The sequence below is a fragment of the Takifugu flavidus genome, chromosome 1, assembly GCF_003711565.1.
Source record: "Takifugu flavidus isolate HTHZ2018 chromosome 1, ASM371156v2, whole genome shotgun sequence".
In the NCBI taxonomy this organism is placed as follows: Eukaryota; Metazoa; Chordata; class Actinopteri; order Tetraodontiformes; family Tetraodontidae; genus Takifugu; species Takifugu flavidus.
The window spans coordinates 18,041,015-18,065,167 of NC_079520.1; the positions used below are offsets into that span (position 1 = coordinate 18,041,015).

The 24,153-nt window shown below is 43.0% G+C and overlaps 4 protein-coding genes across 8 annotated transcripts; 2 read left to right on the forward strand and 2 right to left on the reverse strand.

Moving 5' to 3' along the window:
* Positions 1–288: 288 nt before the first annotated feature.
* si:dkey-21c1.1 (uncharacterized protein LOC100150256 homolog) lies at positions 289–2,610 on the forward strand. Its single transcript, XM_057036785.1, has 3 exons — positions 289–827; positions 1,202–1,307; positions 1,495–2,610. The coding sequence occupies exons 1-3, from the start codon at positions 811–813 to the stop codon at positions 1,750–1,752; spliced, it is 381 nt and encodes a 126-aa protein (XP_056892765.1). The 5' UTR covers positions 289–810; the 3' UTR covers positions 1,753–2,610.
* Positions 2,611–2,646: 36 nt separating this feature from the next.
* tepsin (TEPSIN adaptor related protein complex 4 accessory protein) lies at positions 2,647–6,873 on the reverse strand. The gene is made up of 13 exons (XM_057036623.1): positions 6,739–6,873; positions 6,237–6,309; positions 5,942–6,033; positions 5,756–5,849; positions 5,600–5,667; positions 5,452–5,533; positions 5,273–5,329; positions 4,951–5,142; positions 4,669–4,858; positions 4,471–4,584; positions 4,298–4,376; positions 4,069–4,203; positions 2,647–3,985 (listed from the first exon to the last, which is right to left on the reverse strand). Exons 1-13 carry the CDS (start codon positions 6,775–6,777, stop codon positions 3,383–3,385), a joined length of 1,818 nt encoding a protein of 605 aa, XP_056892603.1. The 5' UTR covers positions 6,778–6,873; the 3' UTR covers positions 2,647–3,382.
* A 136-nt stretch (positions 6,874–7,009) lies between these two features.
* On the forward strand, positions 7,010–9,379 carry ndufaf8 (NADH:ubiquinone oxidoreductase complex assembly factor 8). Its single transcript, XM_057036796.1, has 3 exons — positions 7,010–7,277; positions 8,996–9,106; positions 9,173–9,379. The coding sequence occupies exons 1-3, from the start codon at positions 7,197–7,199 to the stop codon at positions 9,191–9,193; spliced, it is 213 nt and encodes a 70-aa protein (XP_056892776.1). The 5' UTR covers positions 7,010–7,196; the 3' UTR covers positions 9,194–9,379.
* Position 9,380: 1 nt separating this feature from the next.
* Positions 9,381–23,386, reverse strand: slc38a10 (solute carrier family 38 member 10). 5 transcript variants are annotated; one of them, XM_057036573.1, is made up of 18 exons: positions 23,173–23,386; positions 22,754–23,012; positions 22,145–22,262; positions 21,870–21,915; positions 21,675–21,768; positions 21,449–21,592; positions 19,519–19,643; positions 17,181–17,283; positions 16,875–17,057; positions 16,624–16,735; positions 14,827–14,933; positions 14,578–14,731; positions 13,165–13,293; positions 12,641–13,090; positions 12,457–12,543; positions 12,012–12,032; positions 11,408–11,548; positions 9,381–11,340 (listed from the first exon to the last, which is right to left on the reverse strand). In XM_057036573.1, exons 2-18 carry the CDS (start codon positions 22,841–22,843, stop codon positions 10,181–10,183), a joined length of 3,264 nt encoding a protein of 1,087 aa, XP_056892553.1. In that variant the 5' UTR covers positions 22,844–23,012; positions 23,173–23,386; the 3' UTR covers positions 9,381–10,180. The 5 variants fall into 5 exon arrangements, with proteins under 5 accessions (XP_056892553.1, XP_056892535.1, XP_056892526.1 ...); XM_057036555.1 differs by having other exon boundaries at positions 13,165–13,326; XM_057036546.1 differs by lacking the exon at positions 19,519–19,643 and adding an exon at positions 20,358–20,482 and having other exon boundaries at positions 13,165–13,326.
* Between the last annotated feature and the right edge of the window lie 767 nt (positions 23,387–24,153).

Genomic DNA, 24,153 nt, shown 5'->3' on the forward strand with positions numbered 1-24,153 from the left:
AGTATGATTTTAAGGACAGCAAATGGCAAATATTATGGATACAGAAGGCATGCATAATTGCATGAACACGTTATAAAAATTCTGAAAAATTGTCAGTAACAGAAAAGTTGCTTTTGTCATCAGCAATAGTTTTCATAAAGCATAAAGGTTAATTAACACCTTATTCCGGCGTTAAAACATGCCCAAACCGAGAATTTTACCAGTGTAACTTTGCTCTGGGTTATGGCTCAATTTGATACTTCCGGTTTTTGCGCGTTTTGATGACGTCGAGTAAATAAAGGGACGGTGACTGTTGCCGATGACGACATTATCAGAAAGTTGTAGGCTTGCTGCAGTCATTGCACGACGTTTACTTCGTCACATATAGCTAAACCTAAAATTGGTATACATTGTAGGAGTGCTGTTTATACTGTCGGACTCTTGTTGGGTACAGGCCACAATTAATCTGAATTGTCGACAATTGGACGGAATACAAAAGCGGAAGATCGTCTTTGTAGCCGAGTATAGCATTAGCTAAGACGGAAGATCTTGATCCGTCAGCTGGAAAATACCGAGAAGACAGAGATAGGGGGTTACTTTTTGGACATTGTAAAGCAGTGTGTACAGACGCAGAAGTGCAGACAGGGCGGACCAGACCGACAGGAACTTTCCATTCCTGCCCAGTGTTTAGGCAGCGGACATTGCTCAGTCACATATCCCGGCTGAGCTTCTGCGAAATGGTCAAGGGGCTGTAACGGTGCTATAAAGCCTAAATAACTAAATCACAAGAATCGATTTTCTTGCCGAAGGATACTCGACGAGACAGGAGTAATGCTAACTAGCTCCAGGTATGTAGAACCATTTGGTTTCCTTTTTTTCCTCCACTACAACATACACTTATATCTCTTTATTATAAGGCGATAATGTAGCTAAATCACACAATCTTTGTCACACACATGAGTTAATTGTGTCTGACCGAGCACTGTCAAAGTGATGTTTAATAAACCTCCGGGAGGTGTTATGAGAGCGCCTCATGCCTGCTCACGTAGCTGCTCATGTGCTGCTATTTTTGGTTTCTCTCCGTTTTCTACTTCTGATCCTCTGCATTCTTAGGCCAACCTCTCCACCGCCTCACCATTTCTTTCACGCTGCGTCTTCATGGAACATTTATGTTGACTCTGTCCTGTGTTGACAATATTCTGTCTTCCTCCCGGCTCTACAGGAAACGACACCATAGCTGTGACAGTGAGGAGGACCAGCAGCTGGCTCGCCAGGCCAAGAGATCACCGACGACTCCAAGCTTGCTTGTGTCAGACTTGGATTCAGAGGTGTTTGCATTCACTTGAAGAGAGATTTTAGAGAGTTGGTGTTTTGGTGCCAGTGTTTTGTTTTTTGTCCTCTCTGATCATTTCTATTTTTTTAACCGCTGATATTTATACAGTAGCAAATAGCAAAGGACAGTAAATTGACTGAACGCGTCACTGTCCGCGCCTGAACCTTTTTGTCTGTTTGCAGTCTTCCAGCAGTGACAGCAGTAATGGAATCAGCAGTCCAGAATGTGCAATAGTGGTCAGCGCCCGACCTTGCATACATAGCCAGAACCATTGCATCTCCCGTGATTCTCTCACTCTTCAGCCTGAAGACTGTACCAGCTCTTCACAGTATGGTTTCCATGGTGACAGCAGTGGTCTCTCCTATGACTGTATCAACAGAATCTTGAGGGAAGCACACTTTAGCAGTCTGCAGATGAGAGCTCGTCGAGGTCTGACATGACAATGGCCTCAGATACCTCTCCTGATCTATTGTCCCTTGCCATCAGCGTTGTCACTCTGGCAACTCCTACAAGGCCTCAAACATTTCAGTTGGGTCTGGGGGAGGAGGGGGATGATGTGTGGGGAGTTTTACAGATACCAAGCATAATGGCTCAGCCCCACTTCGCCATGTAACGTGTCAAGACCATAAGCACATTCACCTTTCCATGGCTCAGGCACTGTGGATTTCTGTGCAGCATTGTTGTAATCGTGTGAGTGTGTGTGCACGCACCATGTGCACTTTATAAAGGTGATATTAATGTCTGCGTGTGGGAGTGTGTGGACATTTTCATGGTGCTATTTACAGGAAAAGTGTGACGCTCCAGAGTGCTAGCAAATATAAAAACAAAGCACTTTACTTAACTACTTCCTTTTACTCTGAACTGGGAATGTCAGTGTCTGTAAACTGAGTTGTGATTCCACTCAAAGAAATTCAAATCCCAAATGTTCTCCTTGGTACCATTTATTCCTAGTCAAGTAAAATATTCTTTTGCTTTATTTCCTGTAACCAAAGTATTTTCACTTACTCTGACTGCCACTAATTTTAGAGTGTGTGTCAGCGGGTTGGGGAAAAATTTAGCAGAAGTCTCTTGAGCCTCAGCAAAAAAAATCCAGGCTGGAGCTCCTGATTGTGGAGGTTTGAGAGCAGGAAACTCCATTCTGCAGGTCGCGTGTGCAGCAGTCCGCTCATGGCGTGCATGTGTATTGTGAGTCTGTCTTTATTTTGACCAGCACACTGTGTTGCAAATAAAATGTGGAAATGGATTCATGTTTAATGTATTTTTTTATGTGTACTTGAAATAAAGTGTCTCTCAACCAATGTTTTGAGGCTTGTGTGAGATCATAATGACACTCATTTATTGAACGGATGCTGTAGCAGAAACACAGCATGTTTTATTGTCGGCATGTGCCACAGCACAGCGCGGTGGTCACTGAAAGAAAACAACTCTTCACTTTATAAAAGTAGGTTGGATTATCATTCATGTTGAAAACAAAAACTTCAAAGTTATTTGCTTTTTGGGTCACATGAAATTGCAGCTATGTTTGCATTATTCATATTCAGTAATTCCATTTATTATGACAGAATCTTATTATCTCCCCACTCAGTTCCTCAAAAATGGAAACTACAAGCATCCATGATTTTAATCAATATGGGTATGCACAATAAATAAACTGTAAACTATGACTCATAATTCCCAAAAATATGAAGGAAAATGGCATATGTGGACTTGTGACGTGCAAATTCCAAACTAAGGGAGGTTCTCTTCTGCTTTGCAATGACTTGACAGTTAGCTATGACATCAGGCAGCTCAAATATTTTAGGATGTGCTGCAGAGGTTTGAGAGTCGTCTCAGGCAGCTGATGAAAAACTCCTGAAAAAGTAACTCAAAACCATATTTCCAGAAATACTTTTAGACACTAGCTTTTAGCTAGTACATGGCTTCAAAGCCTCAGTGATGGATGAATGGCTCTCAATTACGTCAGACATAACAGAAGGATGCAATGTGCAAACATAAACATGTACCTGTCTTCATAACCTGATTTCTGAATGCTTATGGCATCATTGACATACTAATCAGTTCCAGCTTTTGTCAAAAGTTGACAAATGAGAACACCGACGATGCCTGGCTGCTGTTGGTTAAGACTGAATTACAATGTGAAGTGTTCATGGTACTTCCACTGCCACTGATACTTTTAGGAACAGCTGTAACCTCAGAGGAATTGTCTTTTGTCACATCTGTCTCCCTGATACACACAGAAATTCCCTTAGAAACAAGTTCCATTCCACTGAAGAGGGATAGTTTGCTCATTTGGGGCATCTCTCCTTGTAGTTCAACTGGTGGCGAGGAGCAATTGGTTAAGTCTGATAACTCATCAACCATTTCAACCCCCGAAGTTCTGTCTGGCTCTGACTGGTTTCGCTCCAATTCCTGCTGAATGTGAAAGGAGTCTTCACATTCCCCATCAGTCAACAGATCTGGAGAGCATCTCTGATCTAAAGCCAGAGCCGCTAATGCCGAAGGGAGATGCTGATGCTGGCTGACGTCAGCGTGAACATGGTTGAGGTTGCCATTGTTGGCAGACTGAGCTGAGGAGGAAGATTCAGCAGATGCAGAAAGCTGATTGGTGGTTTTCTGCTGGCTGTTGCTACCACGTTGACAACCACCCATCAGAGCCTCCACCTGCCGCAGGATCTAGTAAAACAAGTGTGATCAATATTGATACAAATCCTCACCCCACTCTGCCTTTCCTGTGTGGCCTTTTAGTGACACATTACCTTGGTGGCTTTATTGGCCACAGGTCCCGGAAGCCCTTCACTTAGCTTGTGGAGTCTCCGTTGCATAGCTCCCAGTATTTGTTCCAGAGAGAGGAGGTCAGAGGTGAGGAGGCACGACACAGCGCACAGCACCCGCTGTAAAGGTCGAAATTATTTTAAAAGCAATTAAGCTAGCGATCATGAATGGCAGAGCAAACTGGGATTTGGAATGCATCCCAACTGTTGTTACCATCTTCACAGTGTCAGAAGGATCTTGAAGCTTGCTTGAGAGCAACTCCAGCACAACCTCGCAGTTGAGAATGGAGCACCTGATGGATCAGAAAAGTCACACATTTATATAGAATGTCTATAGTGGGCATATCAGCCATAACAACTTTATTCTGAACAATTACAGTTACAGACTCTTTAAGGAAGTGCTGGCTCTCCTCTCTGGTAAGAAAAACTTTGGTTCCTTCAGTCAGTTTGCTGATGAGCGCCATCTCCTGGCCACAGTCCCCCAACTGCAAAGCATCCACCCTGAAAACCAGATAACACAGAAAATGGGCATTACACAGAGAGGAAGCAGAATTTATTTCACACTGCTTCAATACTGCTTCTCACCTTTCTGATGCATCCCCACCACTCTCTCTGCTGGCCTCTGATTGGCTCCCGGAGCCAGCTGACTGGTTCTGGGAGCCCACAGAGGTCCTGCTGTTGGACGTAATATCCTGAGAGGAGTTATGAGAGCTGGTGCTGCTGTCAGTCTCTTCCCAGCCTCCACCCACTTGCCCTGGACACCTCTGGGTCAGCACTGTGGTGGGCAAAAATGGTAATCTCAATGTTGCATTACACAGAAGGGTGGATTTATGATATGGGAATTTTATTACACCAACAATAACTCACCTTTTGTTCTGCCAGAAGGAAGGTTATAGGCACAAGCAGGTGTGGCCAATTCAATGGGTGCAGAGGGAGCAGCTACAGCCCGATAATGGTTCTCATGGAGACGGATACCCTGCTGTTCAGCGGGAGGAAGTACAGCACTGGCCACTACCTCTGCAGCTTTCTGGATTTTCTCCAGTAATGAGTCACTGCCTCCTGAGAAGAACAGGTCCATGAATATTAAGCTCTAGAAGTGACGAACAATGACTTGAAAGAAAGCGTGAATGCATGCGCGCATGTGTATGAGTCTCCATTAGCTTGCGACTCTCGCCTTTCCCCTGCTTACCTGGACTGTATCCAAAACCCTGCAATCCAGACCTGTGGACAGTTCCTGAGCCCATACCTGGAGTAAAAAGAGGAACTGACTGTTATTTTTTAAATTTCAGCTTGCTATTAGTGTCCTTTTAAAGCTGCGGTACATTAGAGTGAATTGATGTCTGTGAGTATGTTCCCGTTGCTGCTCACCCATTGTTGTGGGGACAAGGCCAGCTGAGGTAATGTCACCTTTGATGGAAATTGTGTCTGTGAACAGTAACCGAGCCACTTCCTGCACGTAAAAAAGATGTCAAGTGTATTCTTTTGTCCTATCACTTCAATACAACCTGCATCTTACCTGCGCTGTATTTCTCACTTTCTGGTACAATTCAGTGCCATGGATTGGGTCAGGAGGTCCACTGTGAACTGATCAAAAAAAGAGGAAGATTAATCTGAGCGAGCAGCAGGGGACCCATGTCAATTAAACTGAGATTAATGAAGTACACTGATGAACCTGAAGCTTGTTGGATAAAGGTGGAGTTCCTCCGCAGTTCTGTGAGGAACTGGTCTGAGCCATGGCTGCAGAGATGGATGAAGATCTTCAGCACCTGAGGGTACAAACACTTTAGTTGTCCCCAAACACATAAGAAAAGACGGGAAAAAACACCTTGCGCTATGAAACTGAGAGATCTGTTCTAACCTTGAGTTTGACACGACATGATTCCACCTGCAGCCTCTCCAGGAGGAACTCCAACAAACACTGACTACAACCTGAAGACTCATGAGGGATTTCTGCAGAGCAATTATCATTAAGGGTTTTTAGAAACTCGGACTATGTTTATCTGTATTCTGTGTTAAAAGAATGTTTGAATGAATAAATAAAAGAACTTCTGCAGCCATCACTTCAATCCACTTGTTTTAGCTGTCTAACTGTATGTACAAAAGATTGTTTCCAAATGATGAAGGTGGTGGCTAAATGATAACAGGAAGGATACTCCCAATCTCTTGAAAAAGATAGCCTGGACAGGGGTTTTCATCATCTGCTGTAGCCTTCATCAGAGTTGGCACCTTAAGATTGCAGAAAGGATAAAAGAATTAAAAGGTTATTTTAACAATCCTGACTCTGCCTGGATATATACCCTATGATATATTTCGTGTTTTGAATTAAACCAAAAGAGATGGTACTACTGATACAAACTGCTACTGACAATAACAAAAATCTATATTTAAATATATGTTTAAAAAAGAATTAATATTGACCGATTCCCTCAGTATTTTATCTCCGTCCGTTGCCGTTGGGCTACAAACCGATGAAATGACAATAGAGTGTATGTAAGAAACGAAAATAACATATTTGTGTCTTCTCTCTATTAGCTACCATGCTACTAGCAAGCTAGTTGAGGCACAACGGTTTTAAACATTGAAGTTCGTGTTCACCGTGTATATTAAGCTTATTCCACCGGGTTTCAAATATTAATAGACGTAAACAACACTTACTTTCTGTAAAAAAACAATACGTTCCATGAATGTTGCCATGATTTCGCAAACCCAGCTGCGGGTTACTCATCTTTTTCCTGGAGGTAGGTTAGGGGCGGGCCTTCAACTGACAGCTAGCCAATCAGGAAGCAGTGGGTGAGGACGCCGCGTTTATAGCGTTCTATGAGACGCTGATCCCGACAGACAACCAATAATATTCGCTAATACTAAGGCAACCTTTGATTGACCGACAAGCGACCCAATAAAATTGTCGAATATTATATCACGTTTCCTTGACGAGGTGGTCAGCAATATGGCGCTCTCCTTGGGACACAGCGGTGTTTTTGTGTTTAAGACATTATCTTTTATATTTAAAATGTGAAAAGTCATTTCTTGTTTTTATTTTTCTGTACAGTCACCCTTCGTGTTCTATCGCATTCTCTAGCCGACTTACAAAACGAGCCCGTCTTCCAGCAGCCATGTCTGGGTCAAATGTTTGGACTCGCAACAGAGAAAAAATGAAAATGTTCTCCGAAATTTTTGCAGAGTGTTCATTAGAGGTAAGCAGTAAATAACTTCTTATTTGGGACGTTACACATTTTATCAACAAAGCAATTTTATTTTGCGTGTAATCTGGTGGTCAGTGGGGGTTTGGACTAATTAAAATACACTGCTCAAAAAAATTAGAGGAACACTTTTTAATCAGAGTATAGCAACCTATCAGTCAAACTTCTGGGATATTGATCCGGTCATTTAAGTAGCAGAGGGGGTTGGTAATCAGTTTCTGCTGCTATGTTGTTAATGAAATCAACAACTTTGTTGTTTAATGAAATGAACGTAGAGCTCGATTGGCTTTCCAGGTTGAGGCCACTGATACCTTTTTGCCCCTCATCTCTTTTGGCTGATTATTTATTTTTACTGCTGTAATTATTCATTTGGCTTGGATCAACATCTGTGTTGATAGCATGGTGCGGTACCTGGACGCTACAGAGGTTGCACAAGTAGTCAAACTCCTTCAGGATTGCACATCAATCCGTGCCGTTGCAAGAAGCTTTGCTGTCTCCCAGCACAGTCTCAAGAGCATGGAGGAGATTCCAGGAGGCAGATAGTTACTCCAGGAGAGCTGGACAGGGCCGTAGAAGGTCCTTAAACCCTTTAGCAGGATCGGTATCTGCTCCTTTGTGCAAGGAGGAACAGGATGAGCACTGCCAGAGCCCTACAAAATGACCTCCAGCAGGTCACTGGTGTGAATGTTTCTCACCAAACAATCAGAAACAGGCTCCATGAAGGTGGCCTGAGGGCCCGACGTCCTGTAGTGGGCCCTGTGCCCGGCACCATAAAGCTCGATTGGCATTTGCCATAGACCAGCAGAATTGGCAACTACGCCACTGGTGCCCTGTGCTCTTCACCGTGAGAGCAGGTTCAATCTGAGCACATGCGACAGACGTGAAAGGGTCTGGAGATGCCGTGGAGAACGTTATGCTGCCTGCAACTTCATTCAGCATGACCGGCTTGGTCAGTGATGGTCTGGGGAGGCATATCCCTGGAAGGACACACAGACCTCTACAGGTTAGATAATGGCACCCTGACTGATATTAGGTATCCGGATGAAATCCTTGGACCCATTGTCAGAACCTACGCTGGTGCAGTGGGACCCGGGTTCCTCCTGGGTTCCTCCTGGTCCACGACAATGCCCGACCTCATGTGGCTAGAGTATGCAGGCAGTTCCTAGAGGATAAAGGATTGATACCATTGACTGGCCCCCATGTTCTCCTGACCTAAACCCAACGGAACACCTCTGGGACATTATGTTTAGGTCCATCCGGTGCCACCGGGTTGATCCTCAGACTGTCCAGGAGCTCAGTGATGCCCTGGTCCAGATCTGGAAGGAGATCCCCCAGGACACCATTCGTCGTCTCATTAGGAGCCCCGACGTTGTCAGGCATGCGCACAAGCACGTGGGGGCCACAAAAACTACTGCGAATCATTTTGAGTTGCTACAATGACATTTTGCCAAAATGGACCCGTTTGAATTATTTTTTCACTTTCATCTTTGGGGTGTCTTTGATTTCCCCCTATAGTGTGATCATTTTCATTTCTATCAAATTATGTGGCATCATGTTACTAATACATCACCTACTTTTTATCAGGAAAGATATTCAAGATCATTTTTCCCCCCATGTAGATCTGATGTGTTTTCGAAGTGTTCCTCTAATTTTTTTGAGCAGTGTAAATTCATTGAGATTCCCCCTCTTTCCCTTATTCTCCTGTGAACCAGGCAGCTGCCTACGGGAGGTGTGTGGCAGCGACCACAACAGGCAGTCAGGAGCTGAAGAAGGACGCATGTTCTAAAGAATTTGTAGTACTGAAGACCTGCTTCATAAACGCAGTGAGTGTCAGAAACATTCCCCCAGTTTCATGAGATCATATGTTTTTGAAAGTCTTATTGTTGCAGGCAAAGAAAAAATGCAAGTAAACGCAAAGCATCGTGGATGCCAAAACACACAAGTTTGGATCATCCAGTTAACATCTGAAGCTCCCAGGTTTTCCTGGAACAGAACTTGAAAGTGTAAATAGCTGAAAGGTTATAAATGTTGCAATTATGTTGTATTGTTCATTAAAGACTCTTCTGTAGAAATAAAGCAGTTTCTCACATTCATAACCCTGGTTGTCAGAGGTGTTTATTTGTCTATGTGATGAACAGATGGTTGGAAATGCATTTAAAAAAATGGTCCAAAAATAGCCTTTTGTACAAAGCAAAATTGTAACAGTATATATTTTTTTTAATAAAGAATTTGTTTATAAATGAACCTTTTGTCTCTTAACCATTGTAACACGTGGAGGAAAAGACACATCTGTCTGAATATCACCGCTGCAGATCGTAAGGCACCAATAAGTCGGAGAAACTGAATGGACAAAGGTACTGGAGTATTAATATCGTAACAAACCACTGCTCCAGCTGACAGGTTGTGCTTGGGTATTTTCATTCGGCATAAAAGTGAAACGGTTCTTCTGTGCACACCTGAACACAGATTACATCCACTATGTAGCAAACATGGGCTAAATTGACAAAGGATTTCACATCCTTTACATCTCAGACCACAAATATAAACCAAATTGGATATTTAATAAACATAAGTCAAGGTGAGGATAACACACAGAATCTCAATAAAAACCCAGATGACGGACAAACATTACCAATAATGAAGCCACCCTGTCTAAATGCTCTGCACAATATTTGCATAGGTTTTTATACATTTAAAACAGCTTTGTGTTCTAAATCCAACCCCGAGAAAAATAACTTATTATTTACACAATTTATAATTCAATAAACTTTGGGATGTATCCAGAGAACACAGAGATAATGTCCCTCTTTGTTAATACCATTTTAGGAGTCATGAAAGGCAACATTATTATGGTCCACAATCTGAGGCATTTTGTCCAAATTTACACAGGATAAGTCTCACAACTTATCTGGGGTGTGTTGTTTCTCTCCCTGATCCTTTGGGGCCTGTTTAATCTGCCTCGAGTGCACCAGTGCCCCAGCCAGTAGCCGCTCTTCTAGGGCTGCGTGCAGGTTTGAGCCCCCCAGCGACAGCAGGGGCTCCAGCCCTGGCACACCCCTGTTCTCCTCCTGAGGCCCTGCAGCCTCATCAGGCCCCAGTGCCCTACGCTTCCTCTTCAGATCAGTCTCTCCCTGGTCTCTGGCCTTCTCATGGGAGCCCTGGGGGTGAGATTCATCTTTGACAGCTTTATCTTCCAAGCCTTCTCCTGGGTCTGCCTGAATGGCAACATTCTCTTTGAGGTCTCGTCCACCTTTCTTCAAAGGTTCACCATCTTCTTTCTGGGACTCTGGTGCAGCTTTTCTATCGTTCCTGTCTTCAGCAGCAGCTTGCTCCAGCTGGATCGGCCTCTCTTGAGCCTCCTCTGAATTTTTTGCTTTTTCAAGAATTTCACTGTCTGCTTTGTGGATGACCTGTGCTGCAGCTTTCTCCTGTGCAAGTTTTTCTTTTTTCTCTAGATTTTCTCTCATCTCCCTTTGAAGTCGTTCTTTTTCCACTCTTGCCTGGACCTCTTTCTGTATCCTCTCATTCTCTTGCAGTTGTCTGGCCAACATTTCCTGCTTTTCTCTCTGTTCTCTTTCCAGCCTTATTAATTCCTCTTTTTTGGCCAATCTTTCTTTTATCTCTCTCTCCACCTGCTCTTTTTCCAGTCTGGCCTGAACCTCTCTTTCTACCTCCTGTTTGACCAGAGTTTCAATTTCCTTCTTTTTCACAAGCAGGTTTCTTTCTCCATCTGCAGCATCATTTGGAGCTGCGTTGGGTATGTTCTTTCCCAGAGGCACACCCCTTGCCCCCAGCTCATTCTTTTTATACGGCTCATCTTCTTTATGTGGCACTTGAACAGCTACTTTCAGAGCCCCAGGCTCAGCATCATTATTTCCAACCTGAGCCTGATTCTGGTCCATGACATGATGGTCAGCTACGCCACCTTGTGGAGCTCCTGCGACCTCTTTAGGCTGCTTTGGGTCTGAGGCCAGGCCAGTGTCTTTGGACTTTGCTGCTCCACCCTCTATCTCCTGGACGTGGTCCTGACCAATTTTCTCAACGTCATCTTCAGCCCCTGAAAGCAATAAACATATTAATTTTGCGTAATTGAGCACTAATGGTCACATGTCTAAACTACTAACCAGCAGGTTGTTTCTGGTGGATTTCCTTGTGTTGCTCTTCTATGACAGCAAGTAATTTCTCCTGCTGGTCAAGCAGCCTCTTCTGCTGTTCTTGCTGCTCCTTGATGACCTGCAGTAGCACCGCGTGGTCCATCTGGCCCTCTACATAACAGAAATGGTCAACGCAATAAGTCACACAAAGCAATCCAAACAATCTTTGTCCATTTCAGCCCATTCTCAGGCCCAGTTTTATTGGCTTTGTATTTGTTTTTAAGGGTAAACTGGAAATATGAGGTATGTGGCAGCACAATCATGCTTTCCTGGGTATGCCCAATGCAAGCGCACCCTTTAAGCACTTTGTTAGGTTGACATGAAATGGACAAATTCTCACTCAACTACTCAAACACAGCTCACAGTTGCAGCTGTAAACATACATTGGACTGGTGATGAGCAGCTCTAGCTACACATTTGGTTAGGGGGGCAATGTGGGTGGGTTGCTTTGACAAAGACGCATTCATGCAAACTGTACAGCTACTGTGGGTTAATGTCAACGAAGACTGCTCACTGATGATGAGTAAAAGGCAGAGGCGCAGACGGAAAAGAAAAAGCAAGAGGAAATTCATACCTGCAACCAGCTTTTTAATCACTGTGATAGAAGTCCAGCAGAAAAAAAGCAAGAGGGAAGAGAGAGCAAACAGTACAAGAATGTCAACAAAAGCCAAGTCAAGAGGTAGAGAAAAGATGTTTAGCTTAGCAAATATATGTACAGTATATATTCTTACAGGCCATGGGCAGGAAAAGACCGGCAAATGACATCAGATCAAACAAGCATAGTAAGACGGAAAAGTCGATTTTGTGATCTCTGTCTTGCACCCCACCTCAATTAGTCTAGTTTTTCCATAAAAGCCTTTAACTCCTAAAGGTCTGATGGGAAAGGCAAAATGTGCTCTTTGTGTCTCAATAGCAGAACTATTTTGCAGGCTGGTGCCTTCACCTCTTGTGCATGAAGGCTGAATATCAGTCCTCTGACAGTGAAACACAATTAAAGCTGCATTTTCTGTTCCATTTACCCTCCATCTTTTCATCTGCTGCATCTTTACTGTCTCCACCCGGGGCCTTGTCTGCAGCAGCTTTATGCTCTCCTTCAGGAAGTGGAACTAAAAAAAATATTCAACCATCAGAAAGTCAATGTTAGACTGTCATCTCCCTCTTGACCGCCTTAAACTACAGCCCAAAAAAGCAGAAAATACTCACCGTTCCCTGCAGCATCTGGACCTCTGGCAGCATTACCGACTTGCTTGGCAGCAGCTTGATTCTCAGATGAAGCTACATTTCCTACAACTGCCTCTTTGACAGGATCAAGCTTGTCTTTCAATTGTTGGACGTTCTGCTTCTCTCCTGCAGCTCGCTTCTCCAGCACCTCATTTGACAAGGCTTCACCTCCGACCAATTCAACGTTCTCTTTCTTTAAAAAAACTGCGGGCTTTGGTTTCTCTTCAAGCTTGTTGTTGAGGTTATTGTCAAACTCTACGGCAGGCCCTTGACCATCGTTGTTGGGTCCTTGTCCTTCTCCTGCTGCTGGAAGATTTAGCTGTTTTCGCTCCTCCTCCAGCTCTGCATTGTCCTTTCTCATGTCTACCTTCACTTCATCATGAGGGATGGGTGGTTCATGACGATGGGCTTCGCCTTCCGGCACAGCCACACCTGGATAATGTAATAAATTTCAACTATTCAGAGATAGTTGATGAGGTTCCGGACGACTGGCTTTGTTTGCTTACCAGCATGAGGTCGATCTAGTTGCACCTCTTCTTTCTTCCTCTCTGGTATGTCCACCGGTCCTTTAATCTGTGGGGGCTCCGCTCTCTTTCCTGGTTGTAGATCATGCACAGCTGGAAGGTCAGGCTTTTCTATTTTCAGAGGATTCTTGTTTGCAGGGTTGTCTATATGGAGAACACAGTTTAAGCCTTTTAGCACTGCTGCTCGTCAACGTCTTAATTATTTTACCGACTTCGGTCATTAATTTTTAAACATCAAACATAAAAGCTGCAGCAACTGAATTGGTCAAACAAGAACAGTTGACACCTCATTCATTCCACTTTTTTATGCTGACCACTAAAAGAAAAACAACCTAATAGGGATTTATAGTAACATGTACCCTGACGTGTAACCTTTATTTTCTTGCACAGCAGTATTTATTAGACACCTTAACTACTGGCATTAAACTAAATTAATACCTCAGCATATCTCACCGTAACTGTGCATGGAAGTGCTCGCTGTAATTGAGTTGTTTTCCGTATAGAACCACTAGGTGACAGCAAAACACTGACAAAAGGCAAAAATTATCCAATTGCTACATATAAAGCAAATGAGCATCAATACGATTTTACTCAAGGTATGGAAATAAGGAATAATTCTGTTAATATGTAAAAAAAGGAAGGAAGTCAGCGAAGTGAAAAAGACAAATAAAAATTGACAGCGATGAAGATGAACACCATGGTAAAGAGTAGAAATTAAGATAAACACTCTCCCTGTTTTATCCTAAATTAACTTGAAAGGCTGTGTCTCGTCTTGATTTGTTTCAGCTACATCCTTCAGCTAATACAGCTAATGCTTGCAGGCATTTTATTGCTACCACTGGAGATATGGTAGGAGCCATCAGATTAGACAATGTGTTTTTGGGGGAGGGAATGGCAGGAGAAATAAAACTGAGGTGGAAGGATTGGGGGAAATTATTCAAGTTTGAAGGGCGTCACTTTCCCTCAATGTCAAATACCCAGGGTTGACATCAGATACTATCAAGAGGTTATCTCTTCACCCCATCTGCCCATATCTTACACACAGTCTGTCTCATTTTTCCTCCCAGAGGTCAGTGTAAATGCTGTGGCTTTGTGCCCCCTCCCCCCTCCTCCCCCCAGTCTCACTGACCTAATTCCTACAAGTCAATGACCTCATCATCTTTTTATACCATCAATTTAGGGTTCTGTTGTCTGCATCTTTGACAGCTGAACAAGCAATGAATACATTTTCTGAGCCACTGGAGCCTTTAACGTCACAGAATTACATTTATTAGCAACAGTGGTGTCCACCAACAAGTAAACTGTCTGATAAATCATTCGTTACCCTCTTAAATCGACATTCTATCAGGCAGTTAAGTGATGGCGGCAACCATTAATGAATGTTGCAATCTTTACCATGTGAATTAGGGAGGTCCGGTAGCAGCAAGTCTTTCTTGTCGGCTGCTGGAGGGGGTGGTGCTCGAACTTTGCTGCCAGGACTTCTGGCTGAAATTGAGAGGGTGGTAAAAGTGCTGAGCAGCAAGATGCAGAGACCCACCCAAAGCACCACCTAACAGACGGAGAGAAAAGATGCATGGCGAATGAGAAGAGGGGGAAGTGACACATAATCAGTGAGTAAATGATCGGTTAATAAGACACTGTAACCTGAGCAGTTATGCTGTTCTTTTGTATCTTTTTGTAGATGAGAGCAGGACAAATGAAGCAGATGAGGCTGCCCATGGTAGCTCCAGTTAGACCCAAAATGGTTTCCACTGAGAAGAAAATGAACCCCTTGAATTATCATCAACACATTGAAGTAGCATTTTTCATCTAAAAAAGATTTTAAAAGGTGAATGAAAGATTATCTATTAAACTTTGTGTTAACTCATTCAGCATGTACTCGAGTTGTCTACAGGGGTACTTTGCTGAAATGAGCCACTCAAAGGTTCTTGCTATTTAATCTTCCCTCGTCTGAAGTTCTTGTTTGTAGCACAACCATATACAACACTTAAAGGGAGAGTAGTCTGAGTCTGAATGATTGGTTTGTCCCAATCCCTTCCAATCATTAGAAAACAAAATGGGGAAATTTAGACTCATAGCTGATACAGTTACAGACCCTGATAACAAAATAGCAGAAAATAGTGGGGAAAAACAAGGTTGAGGATTTTTTTTTGTTCAGCAAGTTTATTAGTCAGTGTTTTAAGAGTGTTGAAATAGCTGAATGGACTGTGAGAAGAGATGCTAAAATATGTTTCCATGCTTACATCTTAAAAATAGTCTAGAGGATCAAATGGGCCGTTATGATGGAGGGTGTAATACTGTGCTTGAACTCAATATGCTAAAAGGGTTATAAATCAGTTTCTTAATGACAGTATCACTCTAAGGAAACAACTAACTTCAGCACTGATCCTGCTGAGACAGACAAGAGGGGACATGCAGCCCAAGTTTCAAAGTCAAACATGAAGCTAAAGCTATGAAGGTCATGTTCTGGTCTGAATCCATTCGTAGAGTAGCTGAAACAGCGACTGAGATTCAGGGAAATCCTGGCCACCTGAATTTCCCGAAAGCTACTATTCTCTATTCCGTTCATTGACAAGCAACAGTTGTGGCCACCAAACCCTCTTAAACAGAAAATGCTGCAGTGACGTAGCCACCTGTGCAGTTCTGTTAACACAATGCCGGGTTTTTTTTATTAAAAAAGCTGAATGTACAGCAGTTGTTCATATTGATGATCTTCATCACAATCTAAATTGATGTCTGGATTGACTGCCCCACCCGGTTGTTTTCTGTTGCACACAGCTTCAGACTGCAGCAAGCTGACCCCACTCCTATTTTTTTTGCACTGGGTTAACTGAGTGTTGTGCCTAGAAACCCATCGTTCAACCAGAGGATAGATGCCATATTGTCTCCCTGAGATTTAGTGTCCATTCTCCTCAGGGTTCTTACTACCTTCTGCTCTGTCTATTAGTCTGATTAGATACATAAAGAAGCAAACCAAAGTCACAGTGTATGTATGTGTTGCCTGTCCACCCAATTAAATATTTAACAAACAGCCAAGTAATAAAAAGATGAATAAACCATAAACTCATGCAAACCTTTACAGCTCCATTATTTTACATCCATTTGTGAGAAGAATGCAAAGACTGGAAGAATGTGCCAGAGGTCTAATACTGGTGTGTGCTTGTTTTTGTAGTTGTGTAAGTGTGTATGAGAAAGAGGCAGAGTCCCTGAAATTAATTGCCCTATTTTCCTGTCTGGCCGTCTAAAAGGGATAAAAGTTAGGGATCTGATTTAAGGACCGTCATTGACTGTGACAGTCACCAACTCGTAAAGCCACATTTACACGCGTCGTAAAGCTCCCCAGTGACTCCGCCCACATAAAGAACATATGCCCCTTAAAGACCGTGGCAATCCCTGCTTGCCTGTTCATACACTCGTACACAACGGATACAGACTATATACCATTGGGGATGAGGATGCCTCCCAGCATCGTGCCAAAGACTATGCAGAGAGTGATGGCCTTGAAGCGCAGAGGTGGCATGTAACCGCCCGCAGCGAACGTTCCATCCTTCTGCTATAAGGCAGACAACCAGAAAATAATTTTAAAAAAATCTCAACAAATAGGAGTTTCTTTTACATCGTGTCATTATTACCTAGTCCAATTTTCCACATCAAAATCTTTTGCTTGCATTCCTGATGCAACTACTACATACCTGCTGCTCAAAAAGCATGGTGTTAATGGCCTGCCGACAGGGCAGGATCATCATGGGGAATCCCACAGCCACAGACATCATGAATCCCACTCGAATCATCGCCGTTACTATATTGGATGGGAAGTTCATAAGAACGTTTCCAGCGATGTTCTCTGTGAAACTGACATAGCCAAAGAAACCCACCTGGTTCAGAGAAAAGAAAGGAAATGTTGGGGGGACATGTGGAATGTTATTTGGCTGTGAAACACCATCAGCTTTCAGGTGGGCCATGGTGAGGGGTATGGGTGCGTGTGTGTTTCTGCTCACAGTGATGTAGAAAATGGTGACAACGTTGAGAGCTGAGCTGAAGATGGTGCTCATGCGTTTGACAGACGGCTCGTCCAGGCTATCATAGGTCGGCAGCACCTGCCTGTGAGAGACAAGTGGGCCGACAACAAAACTGTGTGCTGTGTCACACAAGAAAATGTAAGTGCTGCTGCATGCATGTGACGAATAGACTGTCAGACACACAAAAGTAACAGAAGGCGTGAGGAGACATAAATGTGCTCTTTTTGGTAACTGCTCCATTTTTTTAACTGTGCAGTGATACAGTTGCCCAATTAATTTCATTCTAAATTTAGAGTTTGTTTTAATTTTTATTGGATTTCCCCCCACGCACACACAGCTTTCTACAATAAAAGAATCAACTCCTTGGATTCATACAGTTATTCTTAATTGATTACACCATACTGATTGTTCACATGAATGCAACAGCTTTTTCAAATGACTTTTATAACATTGATTTTGTTTAAATTTTCTTCAATTAAAGAGCAAAACTGTAATGGTAGAGAGGGGTGGAGTGCTTGGCCACTGTTTACATGCAAATTTGTAGGTGTGTGTATGTGTGACACAGACTGGGTGACAGTAGTCAAGGTGACAGCAGCAAAGTAAACTGATACTATTTGTCATGTACCGGTACTATAAGAGACCAGTCTTCCCAGGTGGGAGGGCACCTTCAAAACCTAACCCACCAAAATTTTATATGTGCAATAGAATCTGTCTCACTCTAGATTTAAAGCATATGATCACCGCTGCCCTTTAACTCCTGTACATATTGTACACAAGACGGAGAAAGGAAGCCTAATTTTCTCCAGCACTCATTCTCTAATTTACCCATCATACTTTTAAGCGCTCACGTTTTACGAGCAAACATTGACCTGTGCTGTTTTTTTCTGGATGCTTGTATAATTTGAGAAACAGTATATCCTGCAGCCAAGGTTAAGTAAAACAGCTCATTTGTAAGTGCTGTGCTCAGGCATCTAATGGTCAGCCGATAGTTTGAACACAAAATGAAATGTGTTGCTGTCCTGGATGAAGGAAATATGACAGAGAAGGCCCCCAGTGATGAATGAAGTAAGTGGGAGTAAGTACCCATCTGCTTTGTGTGGGCTTGATTGTGAGCCGGAATAATGATCAACAACTTGGCGTTGACAACATGCTGACAATCCAACAAAAGGGGAACATTTTGTCCCTCAATCAAGAATCAACTGCTCCTTGCCATGCAAATGTGAAGCCAACGAAAACAGAGAGATACCTCTCAGCCCATCATAAGGGTGATATTAGGTGACGGTTTGACAGAAAATAAACATTCATCAAAGTATCAAAAATTGGAAAGACTCGAGAGCCTGTGAAACATGTGTGTCTATATAATGGCTGCAGTCCAGTGTGTTGATTGGTGGGTTGGCCTGCTCGGAACCCTCGACAGCCCAAGAAACTACCTGCCAGTTATCACTCATCACCACTTGTTACAACATACACATAACTCCTTCTAACAAGTGAAGACAACTTTCAAGAAATGTGAAACTGCATCAGTTTTTTCCCTTCAGGTTCGGCCTTGATGTTAAGCCACTCCTTCCTGCCAATTACCTCAATCTTTTTAAAAAAAAGGGAAAAAAATACAAAAATCAACCATTCAGTAACACCAACCAAACATCTGTTTCCTGGTGATCTCACCATAGTACATCCTGCATTACTTCACTGTACACCCAGACTTTAAGAAGCCTTTGCATACATCCGTTCACCCTCAAACTCTGAGCAAGCAGCAGGGAAGTAGGCAGGGAACGCAACACCTCGCAGCGAAGGGGTGATTTAACGTGTATATGAATGAAAACAGAGTGGAAAAGTGAAGAAGTGATATTAAAGTCAGCATTAAAAGACTCAATGGGTGCAGTATTTTGGCACACAGCTCTACAGTCCGTGTCAAGTCTACTGCAATAAATGATAGACACCCAAATGGAAAGAAAATCTCAAAGCAGCAGTGTGGAAATGTACATAGAGAGTGTTAATGGTCATGAAAAAGACTAATTAAGTGATTGCAAGAAGCAAATAAATTCAAGCAGCCTGAATTTATCAATGAGTTTTATAAATTCATTTACTGAAATCCTCTACTGTGGCTTCGAGGTACGCATGCAAGAACTGCTGAGCTTTTATGTGCATCAGTAAAAGATTGAGCAGTCTCCACCACTACAGGAGTGTCCAACCACACCATGCTTTTGAGACCAATGTTGTGTTTTCAACTAGAGGAAATACATTTTAAACTTAATTTGACATTTATTGCATTACTGGGTCCAATGTGGGGGACGACTTTGCCAGGATGAGTACTTACGACTGACAGCCGAAGGCCATGCCACAGATGGGAAGACAGCGAAACACACCTTCCATGTGCACCATATTGACCTGCCCTAGCCACCAGCCGCTGAGCAGCCCATGATTGAACGAGGACACCACCATCTGAGGGGAAGGGGGGGAAGGGAGGGACCGGGGTTATGGATGGAACCAAAATGAAGAGGGGAAAGACCACTCAAATTAAGAATTGGTGGGAAGTATGCCCAAGCTGACAGCTAATGAACAGTTAATAATAGTAATGAATGAGGAGGGAAAAATGTAATCAACAAAAGAAACAGAGAACCACTGAAATCTGAAGTAAAAACCTGTCAAGGCAGACGTAAACAACAAAGGTGACGTCATGAATTTCTTATTGTGAAACCTGAAACAACCTTACAGGTTTTTAATCAGCACGTTCCTGTCAAGTACCCGTTTAAGCCCCATAAATAAAGCATAACATTCATAACCCTGCTTTTTCCCACAGCCACTTCCACGTTGGGGAAAGGGCAGCCAAGGTAAAGTTTGTCATTTTTATTTTTCTACTGCCTTGTGACTACTGCCACCATAAACACATGCACACAGGCACACACACACAGAGGCACACCCAATAGCTTATATGGCTCAGCTCAAAACCCAAAATAATACAGGAAAAGTGGCTATGAGACAGATGTGTAGGTGAAAGGTTTAGGTAGTTGGGAGGAGGGAGGAGGGACGGGGTGTAAGGAGTGCAAGGGTGCAGACGGATACCACATTGGCCTTCCTTCAATCTCCACCCCTCCCTCTGGCTGTTGCCCTTACCCTGTGGTAATTCTTGGGGAGGAATTTCCTTGGTTTACTTACGGGTGACAGCAGAAGGTTGTGGCGATAATGGGCACACACTGAATGACGCCTTCGAAGCGCCACAGGTGGACCCGCTCCACCCAGGAGCCTGAGATTATGCCGTAGCGCAGAGACGACAACACTATCTAGAGCATCGCCAACAGAAACAGCAGTGGGACAGAGGGGAGCCAACAACAGTTGTGGAGGGTAAATGGTCAGACAGGGAGAAGGACAGAAGGAAGATATAAAAGGACAGAGGTGGGAAAATGAGCAGAAAGGAATTTAAGGAGTAAAAGAAGGGAAAGAAGGAAGGAAGATACATCACTGTTAGAGGGTGTAGGGGGTGTGATCTGGGCTGGGCCTGGATCTGAAGCCAGACACGCACCACACAATGTCTTCAGGGATACAGCACACTAAGGAACTATGAGTGACATCACACAGAGCAACTGTAAACAGAGGCGAGGAGTCTGTGGAAGTAGCTCCACCCATTTAGTAAACACACAAGTGTGTATTTTAAGAGCTCAAGCATCCCTGGTGTTGCCCAATGTTTAACCTGGTGCTCATGGTAAACTCATCTGAGGGCTTAATCCTGCTTGATGGCAAGTAGAAAAAACACTGAGTAAACTCAAATTTCTGCTGTTGTACAAGTCTGTTGCATACAAGCACATGACAAAAGAGGTCAACAAAGCAATTAGCAGTATACTAATCTTTATGTAGCCTTGATGCATTCTGAGCATCAGATATAGTCAACATTCTGTACTGATAACAGTGAATAAAATAAAATTGGATTAGATGAGTGAGGTTGTTGTCCACAAAAAGTTTTAAATGTAGAAAAAACAAAAATTACTTTCAAGAATACAACAGACTGTCATTGACTGCCTCATTTTCATACAATTTGAATTTGGATGCCTTAAGGGGTTTTTTTTGTTTACTGTTTTCCTGACATCCCACAAACTTAGTGAGCATTTTAAATAAAAGAAGAGCAAGACCATATGTTGCTGTTAGAGAAGTCACTGTTCTACATAAAATAATGTTACCTTTTAAACCAGTGGAACAGTGTAATTCCTTGAACTTTCTGATCCCTAACTTATCACTATATTCAGTGCACTCACCGTGAACATGAAGAGGGCATAGAACATGAGAGCCATGGCAGAGAAGGACTGTAGGGATGACATCATATTCCTCTGCAAACTCAGAGGGAGGACGATGAACAGCGACACGGCGATCAACAGAAGCACGCGAAAACTGAAGGTCACCTTTAACAAATAACAACACAATAACTCGATATTTTGGAAAATATATACAGTATCCTCTGAAGAGTAAACGGTGAGCTCAAACCTCTAAACCCAATAGCTGTGCAAAGAAATTTGAGCCCAGATCAGCTATCACGACATAGAAGGCAATGCAGGTCCCCAGCATCAAGCCAATCATACTGCAGAGAGAGAGAAAAGAGGGATGAGTGAGAAGTGGCATTTTTGATAGTCCTTGGCTTCAGAAAGAACACGGTAGGTTATGCTTCAATTTAGAACTTGCCTCATCTCCACCAAGGTTTTTCCTGGTTTCCCATAAGCATGGAAGGCTGCGGAAAAAAGAACATCAGTCAGAGGAATACCGGGACAACAAATGGTGCAAACAGGTGGTTTCAGCTTGACGTGAGAAGAAACACTATCTATAATCAAAAACATGCATATAGCAATATCTACAATGTAAATTAATACACTGATTTGGTAGTTTACGAAAAAGTAGTTGTTGCCATCACTATTATTACTGCCTGCTAAGGCAATCGTCACCTACTTGTGTTTGCTTACCTAATCCTGCGTAGGTCCTTCTTTTGGTGCTGGTTGCAGTGTGGACCAGAAACATGCATGACTTGTGGGTCATCCATGAACAGGAGAACAACAGGAGCGTTCCCAACACAATTCCACACTGAAAGAGAAGGACATGTCACCAACTCTCCCCACAGTGGTTTCAGGAAATCTGTTCTTCCCCAGATGTTACACTCATATAGCTATAGATCACATTCACATTGAAGAATAAACCGGTTTTCCTCACATTACATTCCTCCTTCATCTATTGGTTTTTGCCTATGGTGGTTTACCTTCAAAGAGCTTCAGCAAATACTGATTAAGAAATACTGAAAAAAAATTCTTGTAAGACTTATCAGGACTTTATAGAAATTACGACTTTTGATGCTGCCACACAAAAAGATGTGTCTGGTTGTTTTAAACCAAACCAGTAAGCTACTTTTAATCTAGTACTAATCACTTACTTCACTCTGACGTCATCCAAAAAAATAAGTGCCATCAAAAATGCTTTGGATGAAGGAACACAAGCTGTGACTGAACGTACAGACGAATCACTTCTATTGTGATTGGAAGTTCTATGAAATGTTAGAATAGCTGCGGCAGATCGCCCACCTGTTTGAAGCAGAAGGGCATGGTGAGCACGCTGACTCCGACGATGCTGTTCACCACGTTCATGATCAAACCCCAGTTCGACGCCGTCATCTTGCACGGCTTTGTAACACTTCAGCGTTCGGCGGGTAAATATCAGACAACACGTAGTCAGCTCAGTGGACTCATTGAAGGGGGGCGGTGATTTGAAGCCGTCTGACAGTTCCAACGCGGGGACCGACTGTGTGTTTCCTGCCCCCCTTCGCCGATCAGTGACGTGGCGCTGTGTAAAAACAAGCGAGTATTTCTACCTTTCTGCTACAAGGACAACACCGACATTTACAGTCACATATACTTGATCAAAACAATCGGAAGCTTACTGATGATTAACATTACTAAAGTTTTCTCTAGAAGGATAAATTAATCGCTAGTTGTTAACTCACCTTGCTGTGTGATTTCCGCGTTCGCTTCCACACCCTCGTTGTTTACGCAATCATAGATAATTCGGATAATAAATTGTAATTTGTACCAAACTGTGTGTGTGTCTGTGTATGATACGAGTAAAACAAAATACACCGAAATTCTGATACACCGTTTCCCCCTGACATGTAAATGCGTTTCCAGGAAGTTGCTAAAAGTCGAGGAGGCGCCCAAAGACAACGCAGGTCTATGGTTTAACTCCTCGGATTTAACTACAGTGCCACCTAGTGGTCGCAACTTGATAACCACCTGGACTAACCCCGTGTACGGGATTTCTTTTCGGGGGGATTTTTCTTAAAGAAAAATGTTTAAACGTAACACTGGATTTCATAACAGTTAGAGTTGTCTTTCTTAACACATTTGCCTTTTATTTATATAACCCATTTGAAACTGTATGGGATAGCACCTGAACTAATCACAAGTGAAGGCGACATTAAAGATAATTTAGCTCTAGATCTAGGAATACACAAATTAAATGATAACTATATGGAGTCAAGCTGTTTATCAAAGATTTCAGAAATAGATCGAATACTTCCACTAATTCCAATGAGCTCTGTAATCACAACAATAGGTCTTTCAATAGGTGAGCAAGGATCCTGTTTTTCCAGATTCGGTGGAGATTTGCTACAGGAAAGGGAAACGGGGCAACAGAAAAAAAGGACTAAATTAGAAAGTCATGCTGGATGCGAGAGAACAGTAGTCAGCCAGAGCACCTAGAATACAGCTGGCACTCCAGCAGGGTTTATTTCTGTCATCCAAAGCGTCTGCATGGTGCCCTCTCTGAGATACGACTATTGTGTTGTTTGACCAGGAAAGAGGAGAAGGAGCGAGGGGCTAAGAGGAAGAGGAGGGGGTGCTGGCCTGGGAGCTTTTCCCCTGCTGGGTGTGCTTTCCCTCAGGGATGAAGGATATTCATAAGCAGGGGTGTGATGAAGCTTTGAAAG